This window comes from Choloepus didactylus, chromosome 19, assembly GCF_015220235.1.
Source record: "Choloepus didactylus isolate mChoDid1 chromosome 19, mChoDid1.pri, whole genome shotgun sequence".
In the NCBI taxonomy this organism is placed as follows: domain Eukaryota; kingdom Metazoa; phylum Chordata; class Mammalia; order Pilosa; family Megalonychidae; genus Choloepus; species Choloepus didactylus.
Window position 1 is genome coordinate 31,309,652 of NC_051325.1, and position 22,048 is coordinate 31,331,699.

Below are 22,048 nucleotides of genomic sequence, written 5' to 3' on the forward strand. Positions count from 1 at the left end.
GATGGCTCTGACTCTAGAAGAGGAAGGATTTGTCATCACCTGGCCTGGTCCTCACGAATTACAAGTCCTGGAGGGTAAGGGACACCAGGAGTTGGCAACAGACAGAGAATTAAATGCTGAGGCTCCCCCTTTTACTTTTCTCACCACTTCCGCTTTCCTTTCCCCATTTCCATCCTTCTCTCTCCTGCATTTCCTTTCTGGGTCTGAGGACCTTTTTCAGTACATATATCATACTTCAATAGAAAGATATATATGTGTGTGTGTGTATATATATATATATATATATATATTAATCAGCCTTGAGGAGACAAAAGGAAGATATTCAGTGCAGGTTTTAAAAATGTAGACAAGGAGGCTAGAATTTGCACATAAAAGCATGGTTGAGGTAGGTCCTGGGAATATGGTCCTGGGAATATGGGATGTCTTATAAATCAGAGGGGTCTAATCAAAGAAGGCTTCCGCAAGAGCTGGGCTGTAAGCAGGCCCTAAAGTAGAAAAGGAACCTTGGCGGATGGAGCAGCTGACCAAAGTCTCCTTGCAGAGCCCTCCAGCAGTTGGCCTCACTTCACAGGCAGACTCAGATGGGGAGCTGAGTGTATGTGCCGCCCCCCACCTCCCATTCTCGCAACAGAGGTCCCTCTCGGACCCCACACTCTTCGCTCAGAGAGCCAAATATACAAACGGACAATGGCCAGACGTAAATGACAATAGAACGCGGGTCGGAAACCTCTGCAGCTGGCAGCCTGGGAAGCGGAAGAAGCCAGACCCAATCCCCTTCCTGCTCCTCCCACCCCCTGTTACTCGAGACCAACCAGAGAAAGCCAAATATGCCCAAACCAACCAACCGGGTGCTCTTCCTCCAGTTAGCCCGCCTCCGCTTCCCGGTGCTGCAACCTCCAATCAGAGCGCACTGAAGCCGCCTTTTTTTTCCCTCTTACTCTTCCTTTATAAAGCTTTCCCACAACCTTCACTGCCTTTCAGTCCCTGCCAAATGCCAGTAATGGCGGCGAAGTCCTTGCTATAGCAAGCTTTGAATAAAATAGCCTCTGTTTGTCCAATATGGGTGGTCTTCATTTATTTCCACATCTCCAACAGGGAATGTGGATGCAAGCTCCCACAGGGTCGTGAAACCAGTGCCTCAGAATGTCTTTCAAGGTTCTACCAATCCCTGAAGTAATCATTCCCCTGACTTCTAATGCCATGGATTAGTTGTTCTTATTTCTGTACTTTCTATATGAGTAGAATCATACGGTGTGTACTCTTCTGTGAGTACTTCTTTTGTGCAAGGTCCCCCCTATGAGATTTAGCCACGCTGTGTATTGCAATAATTATCGCCATACACTAGTATTCTACTCGGGAACTGGACCACAATTGATATAGCCATTCTATCATGCATAGATATATAGGTTCTTTACAGTTTGGGGCTATGATGAACAGTGCTGTTAGAAATATTCTTGGACTTGCCTTTGGTGGACATAAGCTCTCATTTCAAAGTGTACATATCCAAGAGTGGAACTGCTTGGTAATAGGGTAGACATATGTTTAGCTTTAGTAAATGCTGCCAGTTTTCAAAGGGGTTATACCCATTTACATTCCTCCAAAAGCTTGAGTTGCAGTTTTTCCCTGTCTTTGAAAACACTTGATCTTGTCAGATTTTTTCATTTTATCATTTCTGATAGTTGTCTTTGTATTTTATCTTTTTATTTTGAAATAATTTCAAACTTTCAAAACAGTTACAAAAATAATACAAACCCTATACAGAGAACTACAACAACCCACCCCTCTCCCATACCCAGATGCACCAATTTTGGCAATTTTGCCATATCGTTCTATCTATATTTATCTATCTATCATCATAATCATCTTGAAACATTTGAGAGCAGTTTGCACATATCATACTCCTTGAATACAGAATACTTTCATGTACATTTCCTATGAACAAGGATATTCACTTATGTAATCACCTTAAGTGATGTTATTAAGCTCAAGAAATTTGACATTGAATAAAGCTTACTTTCTATATTCCAGATTCTTCTTAAGTCCCAGTAATGTCCTTTTGAGCCTTTTCTCCTCTCTTCTTAGATCCCATCCAGTATCACATACTGTATTTAAATGTCGTTATCTCTTTAGTTCCTCCCCTTAGCTTTCTGAACACTTCATTCTCTGACATAAAAAGAACCTATACCAAAAAAGGGGAGGTGGGCAGGATGAAGCAAGACTGGCCCTGAATCAATCTCTATAGAACCTGGGTGATGGGCATGTGGGGGTTCCTTATCCTACTCTCTGCTTTTGTGTGTTCAAAATGTTTCCTTCAGTGTTTTTTTGTTTGTTTGTTTGTTTTTTGTTTGTTTAAAGAAGCAATTACTTTGAGGCCTGGCAGGGTAAAAGGACCCAATCATCCAGCAAGGGAAACAAGGCGAGGGTGTGGCATTGGTCCAGCTTTAGAGGTGTCAAGCAGGTCCATCGGTGTTTTCCTGGGATACAGAAGCAGTGGAGGTGCTTGTGCCTTGTGGGAGATGTTGTTTCAGCAGGAGAAAGGTGAAGAAGGTTTATATACAGGTACCTTTGCTGCAGGTGAGTCTGCCCCAAGCACTCAGAATGGCACTGGGCCCTGTGGCCTCACCCCAGCCTTCACCCCAAGGTGAAGTGTGCTGTCCCAAGTCTCCAGGCATGGGTGGCCACCCTCACAGAGGGCAGACGTCCTCCCTCCCTTCCTTGGGTTTTGGCTTCCACATGGTCCAGGCAGTGGCTGTCAGGGTGACCCACCTGTCTCCCCATACACATTCCCTCCTGCAGCAGAAAGCCACACCCCAAATCCAGACCTGAGATAGTATCAACCACCCCGAGCCCTCTCCTGGCCACAGCCCTTGATATGTTGTCCAATTCCCAAACTTTCTTGAAGTTGGCACTTCAGAGGCCTCAGGTTGGCAACAGCTGAAAACGGGGTGGTGGCCAAGTCAGGGCTTCTGTGCCACATAATGTGAGGAGTGCAGGGAAGGCTCCTCCACACCCAACGCAAAGGCATCTCCCACAGCAGTTGGCCGCTATGCTCAAAATTCCACCACTGGAGCTACACCTTGTCTTCTCTTCTCCTCCCTCTTCTCTCCCCTCCCAGTGTGTTTCTGGTGTAAATACAGCTCCTGTTCGGCCCATGGGTGAGCTGAGCAGGGGAAAGGGGGTCCCCTGGCTGCTGAGGGGTGGGGAGAATACCCTAGCCCTCACCGTGCACAGCTGCCCTGGTGGACACTCCTTCCCAAACAATTCTCCAATGTGCACAGTAAAATGAGGGGCAACTGTAGAGTGGGGAGACAGCAGGGTCTGCCTCTGCCTCCAGAGATAGAGCCAAGGGAACCAGTCCTCCATACCCAACAGTGACCCCACTACCACACATTTACCCTTAGTAAACGGCAGGCACCAGTCTAAGCTTCATACAGAAAACTCATTTAATCCCCACAATGTGATGAGAAGGATAGATACACACACTAGTATGCAGCTCCATTTTGCAGGTGAGAAAACTGAGGCACAGAGAGGTTAATACCTTTCCCAAGATCACAGAGCTGGTGAGAAGCAGAGCGGGGTTCAGGCCTTGTCCTCTGGCTCCCTGCCTTTCATGCCCTCATCTCTACCAGGTTGAGCAAGGGAGGTGGGACAACCACTTAGTGGCATCCTCTTTGGGTCAGGCACTTGGCAAGCGTGTGTATGTGTCAAACTCAGAAGAACCCAGTGAAGGAAGAGCCATGACACTCACTGACCCCATTGGGATAAGAGAAGTGGGATGACTGGCTGAGGATGCAGAGCCCAGGAAGGTGTGGAGCTGAAATCCAAACCTCTGCCTGAGCTCTGTCCCAGGGCAGGCACTCCTTCCCCAGCCGTGCAGGCAGCTGGAGAGGAGGATGGAAACCAGGAGAAGGCCCAAGGAGAAGGAGGGGGAGAAGAACCTGGAGATGGAGTTGAGGGCTGGAGCCAGCTCCGGGAGGTGGTCCTCAGACCTGGCATCTGCCTCAAGTTCCCCTCTATCTAAGGTACCTCCTGGACCCCCCCGAGTCACCTGGTGGGGGAGGGAAACAGGAGGCACATGTCCGAGACCAAAGCAACCTGGTCCTTGGAAACGGGTTGCCCTGTGCCTCCTGCCCACTCCAATATTACAGCCTCAGGCTGCTGGGGGTGGGGGCGAGGTCCTGTGGTGTTCCCCAGTGGACACAACTGCCCTCAGGCCTCCCATCTGCCAGCTCTGGGCAGGATGAGGGAGGAACTGCTAACCCCCATGCACTCTTCAACAGCACCTCCTGACTCTCCAGGGATAAGGCCTGGAAGGGGTACTTCCTCTGAATGACAGGGGGCAGGATCCAGATTGCTGGGCGGGCAAGCTCTGGAGTCCACAAGGCAGCCCAGGGCCCAGAAAGCTGAGATGGTAAGAGACTTGCAAAGGGCATGAGCTGGGACCCATATGCTGCCTCCCAGGACTCGGTCCAGCACCTGCACTGCTTCCCACCACGCCCACGGTCCTGGGTACAGGCAAATGGCCTGTCTTCCCCTCAGACCTAGCCCCTGCCAGCCCCGTGAAAGTGACAAGAGGGAGGGCTGGGGGCATGGCTGCAGAGGGAGCAAATATGGGGTGGAGGGCCCGAGGGGCTTCACTGGAGCTGGTGCCGCCGGTACAGCACAGTCAGGGCAGTGGCTAGAAATGCCCCGGCCACCGCCACCCCGAGCCACGCAGGGAGGAAGGTAGTCCTGCTGCATGGCACCTCCTCCTCTGCGATCTGCATGGTGGGGCCCGGCCGGGGGTTGTCCCCCAGGAGGTCGGCACTGGGGGTCTCAGCCATGTGGTTCCCAAAGGTGCCTGGGGGCACCTCAGGGGCGTTGTTGGGCCCCACGTCCAGGGAGTTGCTGCGGCTGATGGCAAGGTCCTCAGAGCAGACTGATAATGGCTGGCTGTCCATCCGAGACACCAGCACTCCAGGCTTGCTCAGCTCTGACCCCAGCCCAGAGGTACAGATCTCCGACCTGCCTCTGGCGCCTGCAGGTGCTGGAGCAGCTGGGGTCTCCTGGGAAAGAAAGGAGGCACTGGAAGAGACTGGGATGGTGGGGAGACAAGCCATGTTGGGCGGCCCCATTCCCATAAAGCCCCTGGGCCACCGGCTCTTGGGAACCCACTTTTGGCAGTGCAGGGAGGAGGGGCCAAGGTCCTGCAGCAGAACCAATGGTGACCCCCCCAGGGCAGATCCTTTCCCTGCTTCCTGGCCTGCCTGGGAGCCACCACCACCCCGTATGACGTTCTGCCTGGGCCTGACTTGGTTCCTCGGATGGACACCAGCAGGGGGGTTAGATGCAAGGACTGGGAAGGGCCGCAGTGGGGGCTGCTGGGCCGGAGTGGCTGCTCACCCTGGTCACAGAGGGGCAGGCAGATATCCTGGCAGTGAAGGGCAAGCATTGCCAGGCAGGCCGCCTAGCTCCACCCCTCACTAGCTGCTCCCAAGAAACCTTGCTTCCTCATTTACAAAACAGAGTTGCTAAGCTTGATGAGGAGCTGCTAGCTCCAAATGAATTAATGCAGGTGACTATGATCAAGCCTGCTGTCCCGAGGCACCCACAATTAGGAGCTACAGTGACCGCTGGAGAATACAGCGTAGGACCTCAGTGAGGCAGGTTCTCAGCTGACCAGCCCAGGAAGGGGACAGAATGAGGACTGGGGAAGGACACAAGGATGGGGCCAGGTGGGCAAGCCTATCCTAGGAGGAAGGGGCCTAGATCACTGCCGGGAGGGGTGAGGACTCACCTCCTCCAATCTGCTGCTGCTCCTGCCAGTGGGCACCGTGTTGGCGAGCCCTGCGTTGGGCCCCACGCCGGTGGTCATCCTGTGGTCAGACCCCACGCCAGTGGGCACTCTGAATGGCACCGTGCCAGCACGCGAGTGGGTGGGCAACCTGGACGGTGCTGGGCTAGTGGGCACATTAGAGGGCTTTGTACCAGGGGGCTTCGAGCTGGCGGGCACCCTGGAGGGCACTGTGCTGGCCAATGCTGAGTTGACAGGCAATCTGGAGGGTGCTGTGTTCCCAGGCATCAAGCTGGTGGGCACCTTGGAGGGTGCCAGGCTGGCGGTCACAGAGCTGGCGAGAGCCCCTGCCTCACTGGGGTAGAGGGTAGCCTCGGCCTGGTCACCAGCACCCTCTGCAGGAGCCAAGCTGGCAGAAGCCAAGCTGGCAGGAGTGGAGGAGGAGGTGCCAGTGGATGGAGTGGACCCTGGAGGTCCAGGCAAGCGGCTTGCCCTGGGGGTGGAGCGGGCCAGAGGCTGGAAGGAGACAGATGGAGACACAGGCCCACGGGGTGACGGTGATGGAAGACTGGAGACCATGCCTGCAGGTGGCGAAACAAAAGAGGAAAACACAAACCCACACAATCACTACCCTAAAATCACAGGCGCCCTGGGATCAAGGGCTGGAGAAGGGTCCCTCTGCCCTAAGCCACAGTATACCTACTGCATCCGGTCTTCCCACTCTCCTGCTCAGGGAGGAGAACCCAGAACCCCATGGTCTGCTCCAAAGCTGAAGGCCCAATGGCTGCAGTACATCCTTGGGTCCTGCCAGCCCTTAATCCTTGACCTGGAGCCCCAAGGCTGTTCTTGCACAAGAGTGAAATGGGTCCTTGCTCTAACAGCACCTACGAGCTTGGAGAGTGTGATTCATTATCCTCTCTGCCTCTTCTTCTCCTGCCTGGAACACCCTCTGTGGTAGGCTGAATCAGGTACCCCAGAAAAAAACAAACTTAATCTTAACCCATCCCTGTGAGAATGAACCCATTGTAAATAAACCTTTTAAAGATGTTATTTTTAGTTAAGGTGACCCAACCGAATGAGTTGGGCCTTAATCCTATTACTGGAGGCTTTATGAAGACAAAACCAGGTAGAAAAGTAAAAGGTGGAAGTCAATGGAACCTGGAAGAGAAAGGAGAAGCCGCCATGTGCCTGGCCATGTGACAGAAAAGCCAAGGACCCAAAGATCAGCAGCAGCCAGCCCCAGAACACGTCTTCAGGGAGAAAGCATCGCCTTGTTGATGCCTTGATTTTGGACTTCTCCAAGCCTCCCACCATGAACCAATAAAGTCCCATTGTTTAAACTGACCCATTGTAAGGATTTGTTTTAGCAGTCAAGAAACTAAGACATCTCCCCCCTTTCCTCTTGTGTCTGCCTTTTCTACCTTCTTTTTTAATTTTTATTTTGAAATAATTTCAAACATATAGGACAGTTGCAAACACAATACAAACCCCATACAGAGAACTCCAACACCCTCCACCCCCAGATATCCGTATCTACCAACTTTACATTTTGCTACCTTTGCAGTATCTTTCTTTCTCTTTCCTTCCTTCCTCTCTTCCTCCCTCCCCCCTCTCTTTCTTTCAACTATATCTATTATCATTCTATCAATTATCTATCTACCCATTTATCATCTTCTGAACATTTGAGAGCAGGTTGCATATATCATACTCCTTGAACTCAACACTTCCATGTACATTTCCTATGAACAAGGATATTCACTTATGTCATTAACTTAACTGCAGTTAATTCAAGAAAAGTAATATGGATATAAAGCTTAAATTCTATGTTCCAATTTTTCCTTATGCCCCCTTTGAGCTTTTCTCCTCCATTCTTAGATCCACTCCAGTATCACATATTGCATTGATTATCATTAACTCTTAATTAACTTTTTTTTAAATTAACTATATCAAAAAAAATTTTTTAAATGTATACAATAAAAAAATTTCAAACAAACTGTAACAAGGGAATAAGAAAAAGACAACCAACCTAAAATAATTACTTTACTTCCAACATGTTCCTACTCTACCCCAAGAAAATGACCTAATACAGCAACATTTCTGTGAACTTGTTCCTACCATGCCCATCAGAAATTAACAAACCAAAGTCATTCCTGGGCATTACCAGAACATTAAAGTTACCCACAATAGCTTATCTGTTCTTACTGGGCTATTGTTCCCCCTTCATTAATTGCTCTCTATCGCTAGTTCCCCTACATTCTACATGGTAAACCATTTATTTTAGGAGTGTGTTGTTTAACATCCAGGTATTTGTGAATTTTCTAAGTCTCTGATGGTTATTGACTTCTAAATGTATTCTAAATGTGCTTTGAATAATTTCAATTTTTTAAATTTATTGAGGCTTTTTTTATGTCCCAGCATATGATCTATTCTGGAGAAAATTCCGTCATCACTAGAGAAGAATGTGTATCCTGTTAATCTGGGATGTGATGTTCTATACATGTCTGTTAAATCAAATTCATTTATCAGATTGTTCAGGTTTTCATTTCCTTATTGGTCTTCTGTCTGGTTGATCTATCTATAGGAGAGAGTGATGTGTTGAAATCTCCTACAATTATTGTGGAAACATCCATTGCATCCTTTAGTTTTGCTAGTGTTTGTCTCATGTATTTTGTGGCACCATGATTGGGTGCATAAACATTTATGATTGTTATTTCTTCTGTTGAATTGCCCCTTTTATTAGTATGTAGTGGCCTTCTTTGTTTCTCCTAACATCCTTGCATTTAAAGTCCATTTTATCCGAGATTAATATTGCTACTCCTGCTTTTCTTTTGGCTGTAGCTTGCATGAAATATTTTTTCTATCCTTTCACTTTCAATTTCTTTGTGTCCCTGTGTCTAAGATGAGTCTCTTGTATGCAACATATTGATGGTTCATATTTTTTGATCCATTCTACCAATGTATATCTTTTAATTGGGGAGTTTAATCCATTTACATTCAATGTTATTACTGTGAAGGCATTTCTTGAATCAGCCATCTTATCCTTGGTTTATGTTTGTCAGATATATTTTTCCCCTCTCTCTCTTAATGTCCTTTATTGAACCAATATTGAATATCTTTAGTACTGAACCTTTCTCCATATCTCTCTCTCCTTTCTTTGTTTCTCTGTAGGGCTCCCTTTAGTATCTGAAGTAGGGCAGGACTTTTATTAGCAAAATCTCTCAGCATTTGTTTGTGAAAAATATAAGCACTCCTTCAAATTTGAAGGAGAGCTTTGCTGGATAAAGTATTCTTGGTTGGAAATTTTTCTGTCTCAGGATTTTAAATATGTCATGCCACGGCCTTCTCGCCTCCATGGTGGCCGCTGAGTAGTCACTACTTAGTCTTATGATGTTTCCTTTGTATGTGGTGAATTGCTTTTCTCTTGCTGCTTTCAGAACTTGCTCCTTCTCTTCAGTATTTGACGGTCTGATCAGAATATGTCTTGGAGTGGGTTTATTTGGATTTATTCTATTTGGAGTTCACTGGACATTTATGCTTTGTGTATTTATATTGTGTAGAAGGTTTGGGAAGTTTTCCCCAACAATTTCTTTGAATACACTTTCTAGACCTTTACCCTTCTCTTCCCCTTCTGGGACACTAATGAGTCTTAAGTTTGGACGTTTTATTTTAGCTATCATATCCCTGAGGTCCATTTAGATTTTTTCGATTTTTTCCCCATTCTTTCTTTTGTTCATTTTCTGTTCCATGATCCTCGAGGTTGATGATTCGTTGTTCAGCTTCCTCTAGTCTTGTACTATGAGTATCCAGAATCTTTTAAATTTGGTTAACAGTTTCTTTTATTTCCATAAGACCATCTATTTTTTTTTATTTACTCTTGCATTTTCCTCTTTTTGCTCTTCTAGCATCTTCTTCATGTCCTTTATATCCTGTGCCATGCTCTTCTTCATGTCCTTTATATGCTCTGATTGTTTGACTTTAGTTCTTTGATTAACTGCTCCAAGTACTATGTCTCCTCTGATCTTATGATTTGGGTGTTTGGGTTTGGGTTCTCCATATCATCTGGTTTTATCATATGCTTTAAAATTTTCTGTTGTTTTTGGCCTCTTGGCATTTGCTTTACTTGATAGGGTTCTTTTAGGATACGTAGGATTATTCAAAGACAAATCTCTAATTTGTCAGATCTACAGCTTGGTGGCGTACACTTTCTCTAACCAGCAGATGGCATCTGTGAGTCACCTATTCTGATCAAGTCAGTTCTCCCCAACTTTATCTTTGTGGTGTGTGGGGGTCTGATTCTTGTGGGGTCCAACTAGTGCACCAAGTTTGGGTGTGTTGTTGGTGCTGTCCACCCTGAACATGGGGCGTGTGTCTGAGCGGTTAGGGAGGGAGGGCAGCTTTAATAATCAAACCTCCCAGGTGTTCCTGGAGATTTAAGGCTGTTGCAAGAGTCTAAACCTTCATTTCAATCTCGCCACAGATTGTCTCTGCCACTGACCCACAAGTCCTTCATATTGGCGTACGGTCCCTGGGATTTCTGACTGGGTCCATCTTCCAATCCGTGCCCTTCTAGGGCCTCTGCTGAGGGAAGGTTGTGCTATGTCACAAGTGTGCGCCATCCCTCAAGGGAAGTTCTGGGCCACCAGGCTGTGTAGGTGCATTCCCAGCCTTCTGTAAGGATGGCTGTATGCGGCGTGCCCATTTCCCCCTTTTCGCACAGCTCCACCTTCCCAGCTCCAGGACAATTAGCTGAGGGTGCACAAAAGGCTATTGTCCACACCTGACACTGTGGTATGCGTGCATGCTGCCGGAAACACCCTTAGCACCCTGGGTTTCTTGGCGCGGCTCTGGGCTGAGGCCCTGGCACCGGGCAGGAGAATTCCCAGCCTGCCAGGAAGATGGCTGCAAGGGGTATGGTTTTTCTCCCCCTTTTGGCTAACCTCTGCCTTCCTTGCTCCAAGACAATTAGCAGCGGATACGCAAAAGGCTATCTTTCATGCCAGATATTGAGGCGTTTGCACAACCCATTCCTGCTGTGCTTCACTGCGTCGTTCTCACTGCCGTATCTGTAGCCGCTTTTGGGTTTTTTAAAAAAGAACTAGTTTGCCTCCAAATCCAACCCTTGGTTTCCCCACACTGCAGAGTGGCTGCCGGATATTCAGCGGCTTACTCACTCGTTTCAGAACGCAGACTCCCGGTTTCACCAAGTGCACAGTCCCTGTGGATTTAGCAGACCTTGTCCAGCTGGTGCATCACTCGAACTGGTGTTCTGGGTCACTTTCTGGCTTTTATCTAGTATTTTTCATGGAGGTGTTTTTTTGCCCTGTCTCACCTAGCCACCACCTTATGTTCTCCCCTCTACCTTCTCTTTATCTTGGTGGGATTCTGGAAGCTCCTCATCACCACCATCCTTCTTTCCCCCACCAACAGCAGCTGGAGCAATCCTGGATCAGGGCAAGGGGCAGCCAGGTGGCCAAGCAGAGCAGCTCACACCAGTCATGGGCTGAGCCAGCGTCCAGTGTGTGCAAATATCCTAAGAGGCCTAAGGGGGTGGGGGTGGGCAAGGCCAGGACAAAGCCACCTCTGGGAGGAGGGCCTGCCCCGGGGGAAGCAGGAGGTAGCAGATGGTGGGAGTTCATTTTAAAGGCAGTTTAAAAGGACTTTGTCAGTCCAGGACTCCCCCTGGACTAACAAAGGTGGGAAGGGGTGCTGGTGATTCTGACGTGCTCCCCAAATCTAAAACCACAGATTCTCATAGGACCTGTGTCCTTGAACATACTGAAATCTAAGTGCCCTCTGCCTCCCTGAAAGGGGTTCCATGGCAAACTGACATTGTAAAGTGCAAATGGGTGCTTGGGGAAGTGTTTTGGGGTGATGTGAGTATGGAGCATTAAGATGGCTTCTCTGAGCTTTTAACTGCTCATATGCCTTATGGCTGGCTGTGAACCAGCACTGCATGGAACAGTTTGGAAAGTGGTGGTGCAGACAGGTGCCAGCCTGGGGCTCAGGTTGGACAACTATATATTCCTGAAGGGGAGATCAGACTTCCCCTGGGGGTGGAGAAATTTTAGTGATCTGCTGGCAGCTGGGGACCCCACTGGGGTGGGGCAGTGTCTGAAGTGCTCCCCTGCCCATAGTTGGCCCAGCTCTGTACTCCTCCTCGCCCAGGATCCCCCAGATCTGGCTAATCCCTGCGGTCCCTTTGGTACAGTTGATAACCCTAATTATCCTCCCCCATCCATGTCAGTCCTCCCATCTAGGGATGGAGTCTATTTCCCCACTCCTTGAATCTGTGCTGCCCTCGTAACGTGCTTTGGCCCACAGAATGAGGCAGGGGTGACCCTTTGCTCAACCTTAGGTTGAGCCTAAGCCTCAGGAGACCCCTCCCCCGCCCCACAGACCTCTCTGCCCAGCTGCCATGAGACTGGCTTGTCTGTGAAGGATGAGAGACTACATGGAAGAGAACAAAGGGATGTCCCAGTCAACCGCCAGAAGCTCAGCAACCTAGCTGACAACGGAAAGAGGGGAAACCCAGCCAAGACCAGAAGAACTGCCCAGCTGAGCCAGCCCAAACTGCTGACCCACAAAACCATGAGCTAAAGAAATGGTTGTAACACATAAATAAATAAACAGTATATATACAAATTTTTTAAAATGGCTGCCTTTTAAACTACTAAATTTTGAGGTTGTTTGTTACATAGCCAATGTTGACCAATACATCTTCTAAAGAAGTGGGTGCTCCCTGGAGCAAACTGTCTTTATTCCCACCCTTGATGCCTGTCCAAGGAAGCCAGAAGAGCAACTCTAATCCTCAACCTCACTTGGGAGGTCAGAGAAGCCCTATAACTCCTGGCTCCATGCATACCTGTTGCGTGGGTACTGCCCGGGTCTGTGTCTTGCTCCTGATGCTTGCTGGAGGGCTCAGGGCTGAGGGCTGCCAGGTCAGAGGAGGGACTGTGGGGAGAGGGCAGTCCAGCCCCAGAGCTGTGGGTCTGCAGGGCCTGTTCTGAGCTCTGCAAGAAGGAAAATGTGAATAAGGCAGCTGCTTTTCCCAGGAACTGGCAAATGGTCTTATTCTTGTGGGGCAGCTCCCACAGGCCTCAGCCCACACCATGGAGCTCAGGAACCGATGGAATCTTCTCCTGGGCCCTGATCATTGGCAGACCCTGTCCACAGCAGACTTGCACCGCCTTCAGAGAAAACACATGTACCACCCCCCACTCCCCATTCACCTGGGGAAAAGACCCTCTTCTCTTGGGCTTCAGGGCCACAGCTCAGTGTCTCCTGGACACCCCACTGCTCACTTATGTCCCAGTGGAATCAGTCATCTTCCCCCAAACTTGACTTTGCTGGCAAGAGGAAGAGCCAAGTCACCCACCTCCTCCTCCCTTACCCTCCTCTTCTGGTCATTGCCCAGGTCCCTCGACCCAGCCCAACATCTCATGTGGACCAATGCGGCCCCATAGCTGGGTGATGGCAAGGAGTGGAGGCTGCCCAAGGTGAAGACCTGGGCAGCGGCCGGGGACAGATGCACAGCAGGGGAGCACTGGGGCTTCTCGGCAAAGATTAGGCATGATTGGGTTGGGGGTAGAGGGCTTCTGGAAGGCTGGGTGGGGAGGTACATGCCAACAGCAATGTAAAAGCCAGCAGCCCAAGATGGACTGTAAGGCCCCACCTTTCCCAGGGACTCTGGTGGCCAGGTGTCTTGGACAGGCATGGGGTAACTTGGCTCTTCCTCTCTGCAGCCATTGTAGGGAGTGCTGGGGGCCGTGGAGGGTGTGGAGGGCCCTGGAACCTCAGCAAGGTCGGACGGCGGCTCTGGTGGGGATGGAGGATGGTTTGAGACCCCTGGAGGACGGTTTGCGACCCCTGGAGGACAAAGATACAGCAATGTCATGGAGGAGTGAGGCATGTTCTCCACCCCCTAACCCCTATCCTGGATCCCTGGTTATCGACCCCCCACAGCTCCAGAAGCTGTCGTGATGTAGGATGCAATCCTTAGAGGCAACACGCATTGCTGAGGGTATGTGGTAAGTAACATGGGGAGTGGGAAGGAGAGAGGAGGAGGGGAGCCCCAAGGCTCTCTGGCCACCCAGACCATGCCAGCAGCTACCCCATTCGGGGACCCAGTGGCTTTCTCCTCCCATGGCTGCCACGACTAAGGGATACCTGCCCTGGCACAGCCTCTTCTCCCCTCCCTGTTACCCACTACCTCATAGCCCCTTCTATTTGGGGGGTTTTATTGTTAATCCCCACAAGAGAAGCATTAAGAAAAGGGGGTGAAGGGGGATGTGGGAATGCTCCAGGGCTGTGCGCCCGGCCAGGGCCTCTCAGGGTTGCCTTAACTGCTCAGAACGCTGCTGAGTCACAGCTTCTTCCTTCCTGTCTTGCCCCCTCAGACCTGGCACTCAGACTGAAAGAGGAAACTGGGAGGGAGTCAAAGGGTTAGAGTGGTCCCAGGCAGGGCACTAGAAGGCTCCAGGGGAAACCAGGGTGAGGGGAATCAAAGGGGTGAGAAGAAGGAAGGCACCATGAGGGAGAAAGAGGAGAAAGTGAGGGGAGAAAAAGAGAAGATATGAGTAGAAAGAGAGAGGGGGAACTGGGGCAGAGGGGATGGGGAGAAAATAATAAAGGGTGAGAGGCGCATATTGCACCATGAAAATTAGAGAAGGTCCCCTGTGCTGAGCACATCCGAGTCCCAGCTAAGTACTCAACATGTGGTTATCACATGGTATCCATCGAAGCCCCATGAGGCGGGTGCTGTCACTGGCTCCATTTTACAAGTGAGGAGACTGAGGCTCAGGGAAATGCAAGGATTTGGCCAAAGGGCCCGGCCAATAAGTGGGTCAGCCTGGATCCACACCCAGAAGTGACGAGGAGGAGGGTGACAAAAGCAGGAGGCACAGGGGCAAGGGTGGGAGAGAGTGGAGGACAAACAGAGGTACACAGGAGTTCCAGGAGGGCCAGGGCAGGGAGCTCACGGGGCAGGTTGCTCTGGTAGACAGTGGCTACTTCGTCGGCGAGACTGGCCAGCTCGCAGTCCCTCAGTGCCCTGATGAGGGAGTCCACCCAGCCACTGCGCCGTCGAAGGCTGTTGAAGAGCTCCCATAGCGTGTCCCGGTTGCCCAGGCGTGTGTAGGAGGCCCGCAGACGATCCTGGAAGACACGGCCCCACAGTGCCACTCCCGCCAGCTGCCTCCAGCCCTTCCCCACCTGGAAGGGGCACCCAGAAGGCTCCAAGAGGGAGGCACCCATGTGAAACTGGATCAAAGCCCAGGACAGGGATGAGGAAGGAGACAGAAATAGCAAGACAACAATAACAGGAGAGGCAGCAAACAGAAAAGAGGCTCATACTCTGTCCCAGGCTCTCCGTTAAGGAATACGAATGAACCATCTCACTGAACTGCTATTAGTCCCACTTTACTGATAAGGAAGCTTAGCAGGAGTAATGCAGCAAAGATCCTACAGTTAAGCCCAGTTCATCAGACACAAAAGTCTCAGGACTAAATAGCCTCAAAGGCAAAAAAAAAAAAAAAAAAAAAAAAGGTTTTAGGATTAGCAAAGGAAGAAAGGTGTGCGTTAGAACGATAATAGGGGGCAGAAGAGAAAAAGAGAGGGGACCAACAACAAGAAACAGGGGGAACAAGAATACTGGGTAGATTCTGGGAAGACGACAGCACTGCAGAATTTTAAAATCTCCCTGAATTCCCACAGAGAAACAGAGCAACCAGACAGCAGAAGCAAAAACCCACAGAAAACATTTCCCACAAAACTAAGTGATAAGGTCATCCCTGTGAACCCCAAAATACAAGAAGGAGCCAAACCCCATCAGTCACAAAAACCTGCGTATTAAATGGATCTGCGTGGGAGGAGGCAGAGGAAAGTAATGGGGATTCTGAGAAAACAGAGGACAGGAGACCCCAAAATAACCAACAGGCACACACTGGGAGGCCCAGGGTCCAACTGGAGAACAGTAGGTAAAGGCTGGGAGGGGTTTTGCCCCACTTCATCAGTAAGTGGGTGCATGGGTCCCACGGCAAGTCCTGAAGGGGTTAGAGCAGCCTGGCTCCTATGAACTCTCCAAACTGAACCCCAGAACATGGTTTCACAACAAGGAGAACAGAAGCAAAATTGAAGAGTCCACTCAACAACAAAAGGATGAAGAATCCAATTAAAGAAATGGGCAAAGGTCTTGAATAGACATTTCTCCAAAGAAGATAACAGGAATGGACAATAAGCGTATGAAAAGATGCTCAACATCATTAGCCATTAGAGAAATGCAAATCAAAATTACAATGAGAAACCACTTCACCCCTACTAGGATGATGAGGATGTGAGAAACAGGAACCTTGGTACATTGTTGGTGGGAATGTGAGCGGTGCAGCCACTGTGGCAAACAGTTTGGCGGTTCCTCAGAAAGTTAAACATAGAATTATCATATGACTGGCAATTTTACTCCTAGGTATATACCCCAAAGAATTGAAAGCAGGGTCTCAGACAGGTATTTGTACACCAATGTTCATCATAGCATCGTTCACAACAGCCAAAATGTGCAGACAACCCAAGTGTCCATCAACAGACGAATGGATAAACGCGGAATATCCACAAATGGAATATTACTCAGCCATAAAAAGAAATGAAGTGCTAACAGATGCTAAAAGATGGACGAACCTTGAAGACATTGTGTCGAGTGAAGTAAGTCAAACACAAAAGGCAAAATATTCTATGATTTCTCGTATATGAGGTACTTAGACTAAGCAAAATCACAGAGACAAAAAGCAGAAGAGTGGTTACCAGGGGTGGAGGGAGGGGGAATGGGAGTCATGGCTTAATGAGTATGAGTTTTGGTATGGGATGATGAAAATATTCTGGAAACAGATAGTACTGAAAGTTACACAACATTGTCAATGTACTTAATGTCACAGAAATGTCCACTTAAAATGGTTAAAGTGATTTTGATGTTAGGTATATTTTACCACAGTTAAAAATAAACAACAAGGAAAAAGAAAAGGACAAGGACAACAGAGATAAGGAAAGAGAGGTTCAGATAAAAGTGGGAGAGGAGACTAAGGGCAGGAAATCTCAAAAGCCAGCCACTATTACTTTTGAGCACTACACCAAAACAACACAAGAGGGAGCTCAGTGAAATTTGAAAAGACACCCTGACCACACTTCCTTCTAAAAGTTAAGGAAAACGAATTTGTGATAAATGAGCAACAGAAAAGTATCAAGGACAAAAAGCGGGAGGCAGGATGACCAACAAGGTGGAGGTGGCCGTGGCTTGGCAGGTAACGGGGATGGGGCGGAATTCCACAGCTCTGCCCAACCCAGTGGCCAGCGGCCATGTCCCAGGCTCACCTGGTCATTTGCTGTAAGGCAGGACAAGTAAGGTAGAATCTCCAGAACATCAATATGGCAAAAGTTGCCGTGATGGTCGCGGATATACTTATAGGTCTTGTCCTCGGCAAACGTCATCGCTGCTCAGGTGCTGAAGAGAGAGAGAGGTGGCGGGGGCTTTGCCACCGGGAAGGGTGGGTGGACTGAGGGAGAGGAAAATAAGACTGGAAGAAAAATCACATGGGGCAACGGGGCTGGGAGTAGGGTGGGACAAAAAGCAATTCTTTCTCTCTCAACTTTTTAGAATTTTTGCTTCTTTCTTTAATCTGCACATTTTGTTATTGCCTGGGTTCCAGAGGCCCTCAATGCATTTGTCTAAAAACAAATGGATTGTTGGTGGGACTGTAAAATGGTGCAGCTGCAGAAATCAGTCTGGCAGTTCCTCACAAAGTTGAACATAGAATTAGAATTGGCATATGACTCAGCAATCCCACAAATAGGTATATACCCAAAGGACTGAAAGCAGGGACTTTATATTTGTACATCAATGTTCACAGCAGCATTATTCACAATTGCCAAAAGCTGAAGAAACCCAAGTGTCCAACAACAGATCGACAGATACAAACAAAATCTGATATATACATACAATGGAATATTACTCAGCTATAAAAAGGAATGGCGTGCTGAAACATGCTACAACATGGATGAACCTTAAAGACATCATGCTGGTGGAAATAAGCCAGACACAAAAGAACAAATATTGTATGATCTCATGACCTCATTTATATGAAAGACCTAGAATAAGGAAATTCTTAGAAGACGGAAAGTAGATTACAAGTTACCAGGGGTCATGGGAACAAAAGTGGTTAAAATGGGAAGTTCTGAGTTGTATAAACATCACTAAACTAAAAAGTAAAAATTAGAAACAAAACTAATTGATGACCCAAAAGAATCAGATCCAGAAGATCTAGGGCCCATTTCTGCCCTGTAGGTCAATCAGCGTTGGGGAGGCCTCTGGCTCCCCCATCATTCCCAGCTCTACATGTGCCTCTAACTGCCATGCCTAGGAGTGGACTGGCTCCCCTCCTGGCACCAAGGCCCTCAGGCTGATAACAAGAGGGCTGCACCTAGAAGTGCTGCTTCTTTTGGGCATATTAAAAAAAAAAAAAAAGAAAGAAAGCCAACATGATTATAATAGGCTCAATCATGCTACTTCAGAGATGAAGAAAATGAGGTGCCATGAATTTAGGGGGCTTACTGGTTAGTTGAAGGGCAAAGAACTGAGATCTTCAGGCTCCAGGATCAGGTTCTTCCCAGCAAGAGACTGCAGGCCCACCATGAAAGCTTGCTTGGCATACGGTGGAAGATCACGTTCCCCTGTCCCAAATTCACTGTGTGACCCGGGGTACGTGACCAGGCTTTTCCAGACTTTTCCTCACCCCTAAAACAGAGAATTGTTTTGACAAAACAATCCTTTGGTCTTAGAAACTTGAAATTAGAAGTGCCTCAAATACAAGCAAATGCTTTTTGCTGATAGAACTCTTACCACCATGGGCAATTACAGTGTGGGTTTGCCTGTTTCTTATCTGCCCCTTTGATCAGAGAGTGCTGCAGGGAATAAGAGTGACAAGGCCTCTGCCAAAATCTAATTTATAGTCTAATTTATAGTCAGTAAACACATACATAAATAAGAATTCCAGATACTAAAATATTAGGCTAGTGAGAAAACAAAGCAGGGAAACACGACTGGAATGAGCCCCTGGAGAAGAGGGTGCTACTTGAACTTGAAGCCTTTTGGAGGTAATATTTGAGCTGAGCCCATCTAAGCTGTGAGAAGATGGGAGTTTCGGGCAGGGGGTACAGCTAGTGCTAAAGTCCAAAGATGGGCATGAGAGAGCAGGTAAGTGCAGTCACTTAGTTTAGTAAACTACAGGAAAGGGCAGAGATCAAGTCCCAGAAGGTTCCAGCGGCCACTTGTGTAGGGAGTTGTAGTCAAGGGCTTTGGGTTTTAATGGGAGTCAAATGGGGAGTGATTGGAGGGTTTCTGAGCAGTGAAGGGAAAGATCTAACTTATGTTAAAGACCTCTCTAGCTGTTCAACTGCCAAGGGGCCAAGATGGAAGCAGAGAATCCAGTCAGGAGGCCACAGCAGTGGACAGATGATGGGTATGGCCAGGATGGCAAGGGGTGGTTGGATGCCTGGTGTTTTTCAGATGTTGAAGGTAAGGGAAAAAGAAGATTCGAGAATGACTCCTTGGGTGCTAGGTGGATGGGTGGAGTCGTTTACCAAGGTAGAGAAGCCAGGCAAGGGGGAGCGGCACAGAGGGAACTCCAGAGCTCAGTTTTGAACAAGTGAAGCTTGAGATGCTACTGGGTGTCAGGAAGGGAAGGGGGTAGAGGACAGAGGGCCAGGCTGGAGTAGAAAGGTGGGTGTCAGGCTTGGGTGAGACCTCTTGGGAGACAGTGTTGAGAGCAGAGAAGACCTAAAAGCTGCTGAGGCAGCCAGCCCCTTGCCACGTGGGAAATGGGGCAGTGGTTTTGTCTACCAGTCCACAGCCTCACATTAGAGGACCTTCTTTGACAATCATCCTGTGCTACATACATTCTAGTGAGGTGAGTGCTGGTGATAGAAGGTCAGGAGGCACAGGTAGATGGGGTGCTGGGTGGGGAGCCCCTGAACCTTCAGGAGATGAGCAAACTCTGTGATGGCTAATCCACCCCTCTCTCCTTCCCTCCCATGGCACTCCTGCTGCATCCCAGCTTCATCTTTAAGGGCGAGTGGGAGGAAGTGATGTGGTCCAACCAAAAAGAAATGAAGTTCATATTTATGTATCTTTATTGAGGAACCACTATAAGAAGGCACCTCCCGAGTTTCTTCCATTAATTCTCCCTATAATTCCAAAAGAGGGGAGGCAATGCCAAGTTCCACAGCGGGCCAGTGGAGGAGACAGAATTTGAACTCTGGTATTGTCGCTTCATTGTAGCACACACCATGCCTTGCTGGCAGTGTCCACACGCCGCTCCCCCCGCCCCCCCATATTCAAGCCCAGGAAGGGTCCAAGGCCACTGCAGTGGGGGAGGGGAGTCACTGGGTGGCAGCGCGCCCGGGAGGATACTCCAGTTATTCTTTTCTCTTGTAAGTTTTTGGACGCGGCTGAAGACATCTAACCCTGCCCTCCAAGGAAGCCGCGGTTCACAATTCACAGACTGTCCTTCCAGATGCTTATGAGGCTTTCGCAGCATCATACAGAGAAGGTCGTTTTTGTTTTATTCAGTGTTTTTCTGGAACCTCCTTCCCGTCTCAGAGAGGGGGAAGAGGTGGCTTTTTGTTCCGGTTGAGGCAAGGAGGATTTCCAACCTAACTGCCCAGAGCGCATTCCGGAAAAAAATAATCACCCTCTCGGAAGGGGGGAGAGGCCTCAGAGCCTTGGCTCGGGTTCCTGGGCCAGACCCAGATGGGCAGAGGAGGGGCGAGGGGGAGGCTATTTTTCCGAACAGGTCTCACTACCAAGAACTGCCAAGACCCAGGCGCGGACGCCGCCTTCCCGGACCCGCGCGCCAGGGCTCGGGCTCGCGCTAGGCCTTGCCCGGAGGTCACCCGGGCCTGCGAACAGCAGGAGGAGCTCAGGGCCCGTCTCCTTCCGGTCCAATCTCTCCTCTAGTCCGAGCGGACGCCCCGCGCCACACGCGTGGAGCCCCCGATATCCCGAGTCCCATGTGCTGCAAGGCCGGCTCTCCCCGAGCCCCGCGCGCCCCGAACCCCGCGCGCCACAAAGTCCGTGCATGCAGCGGACTCCGGCTCCCACTCGGCTCCTGCCGCTGCGGCCCACCTCCACGAAAGGCGTCAGTGCGCCCTGTGTCGACAAGACCGGGCGCCCTGGACAGCGGCCTTACCTCAGATTGCCGCGACCCGCGACCTGCAACGGCCTCCAGCCCCGAACCCTCCTGGGCGGGGCGGAGGGGAGCCGAGATGGACACGGGGCAACGCGCCCATTGGCCGGACAGCGAGAGGCGGGGCTTCGCGGGCCCGCGTGGGAGGCTGTGGGAGGGGGCGGGGACTTGGCTCGGGCTGGGGGTTCCAGGACGCTCCCGAGTCGTGGTGGACCTAGGTTCCTGCCAGTGGGGCAAGTTATTTTCTTCCCTTGTCCCTCTGAACAACTTCCAGGGGAAGTTCGCGGTCCCGCCAGAAAGCAGGCGGGTGGCCGGCCTCGGAGTCTTTGGATCGTTTGGAATTGCGTGCCCACACTTCGTAGGTGAAGCGCCTCCTCCTCCCGCCCAGTGCTCCGAGGGGTAAAGGACTTTATGTCGTTTGCTCCTGAGCCCCCCAGTCCTGGCACACACTTGGTGCTCAATAAATGTTCAGATGACACTCAAGTATCACAGGGGTGTGTGCCCAACCAGGCAACTGCACACGCTGGGCGGGAGGAAGTAAGATCAAGGTGGGAGGCAGGGGGCAGCCTGGCCGGTGGGCATGGCACTTGGTGGGAAATCCTCTTCCGCCCAAGGGTAAAGGGCCAGGTGGGTCCCTTCCACGCTCATCACCTTTCACCTCTAGGGCAGAGGCCGGGAATTGTTGCACGTCCATTGTTTCAGTTATAGGTCTTAAAGCCGTAGGTCCCATGAAATACACGCACAACCACACATAGAGTGGGTTTATTTTTCCTGTTTTAACGAGAGATTTGGAGAAAAGCTTGTCAGTTTTTACTGAAGTTAAAACATGCCACAGAGAATTTGGGCAGAGGATTAAAAAAAGTATTTAAAATGCCCTCTTGAGGGACTGGGGAAAATGTGGAGATGTTAAATTTACCCACCTGGGGAATTCCTTATATTCTCACAAACATTGGGGACTACCTATTTAGTAGGCTGGGCCCTCGATCTTGGGGCTTGCCCTTATGAAGCCACTTACTGCAAAGGAGAGGTGTTCCAGTTTGCCAATACTGCT

At 49.6% G+C, this 22,048-nt stretch overlaps 1 protein-coding gene across 4 annotated transcripts; it reads right to left on the bottom strand.

The window, feature by feature from the left end:
* Positions 1-3,425: 3,425 nt before the first annotated feature.
* MAVS (mitochondrial antiviral signaling protein) lies at positions 3,426-21,711 on the bottom strand. 4 transcript variants are annotated; one of them, XM_037811702.1, is made up of 8 exons: positions 21,001-21,711; positions 18,366-18,548; positions 17,129-17,258; positions 14,752-14,926; positions 13,446-13,588; positions 12,636-12,783; positions 5,777-6,354; positions 3,426-5,045 (listed from the first exon to the last, which is right to left on the bottom strand). In XM_037811702.1, the coding sequence occupies exons 3-8, from the start codon at positions 17,243-17,245 to the stop codon at positions 4,635-4,637; spliced, it is 1,572 nt and encodes a 523-aa protein (XP_037667630.1). In that variant the 5' UTR covers positions 17,246-17,258; positions 18,366-18,548; positions 21,001-21,711; the 3' UTR covers positions 3,426-4,634. The 4 variants fall into 4 exon arrangements, with proteins under 4 accessions (XP_037667630.1, XP_037667629.1, XP_037667628.1 ...); XM_037811701.1 differs by having other exon boundaries at positions 13,446-13,639; positions 17,129-17,284; positions 21,001-21,706; XM_037811700.1 differs by having other exon boundaries at positions 13,446-13,639; positions 17,129-17,310; positions 21,001-21,706.
* Between the last annotated feature and the right edge of the window lie 337 nt (positions 21,712-22,048).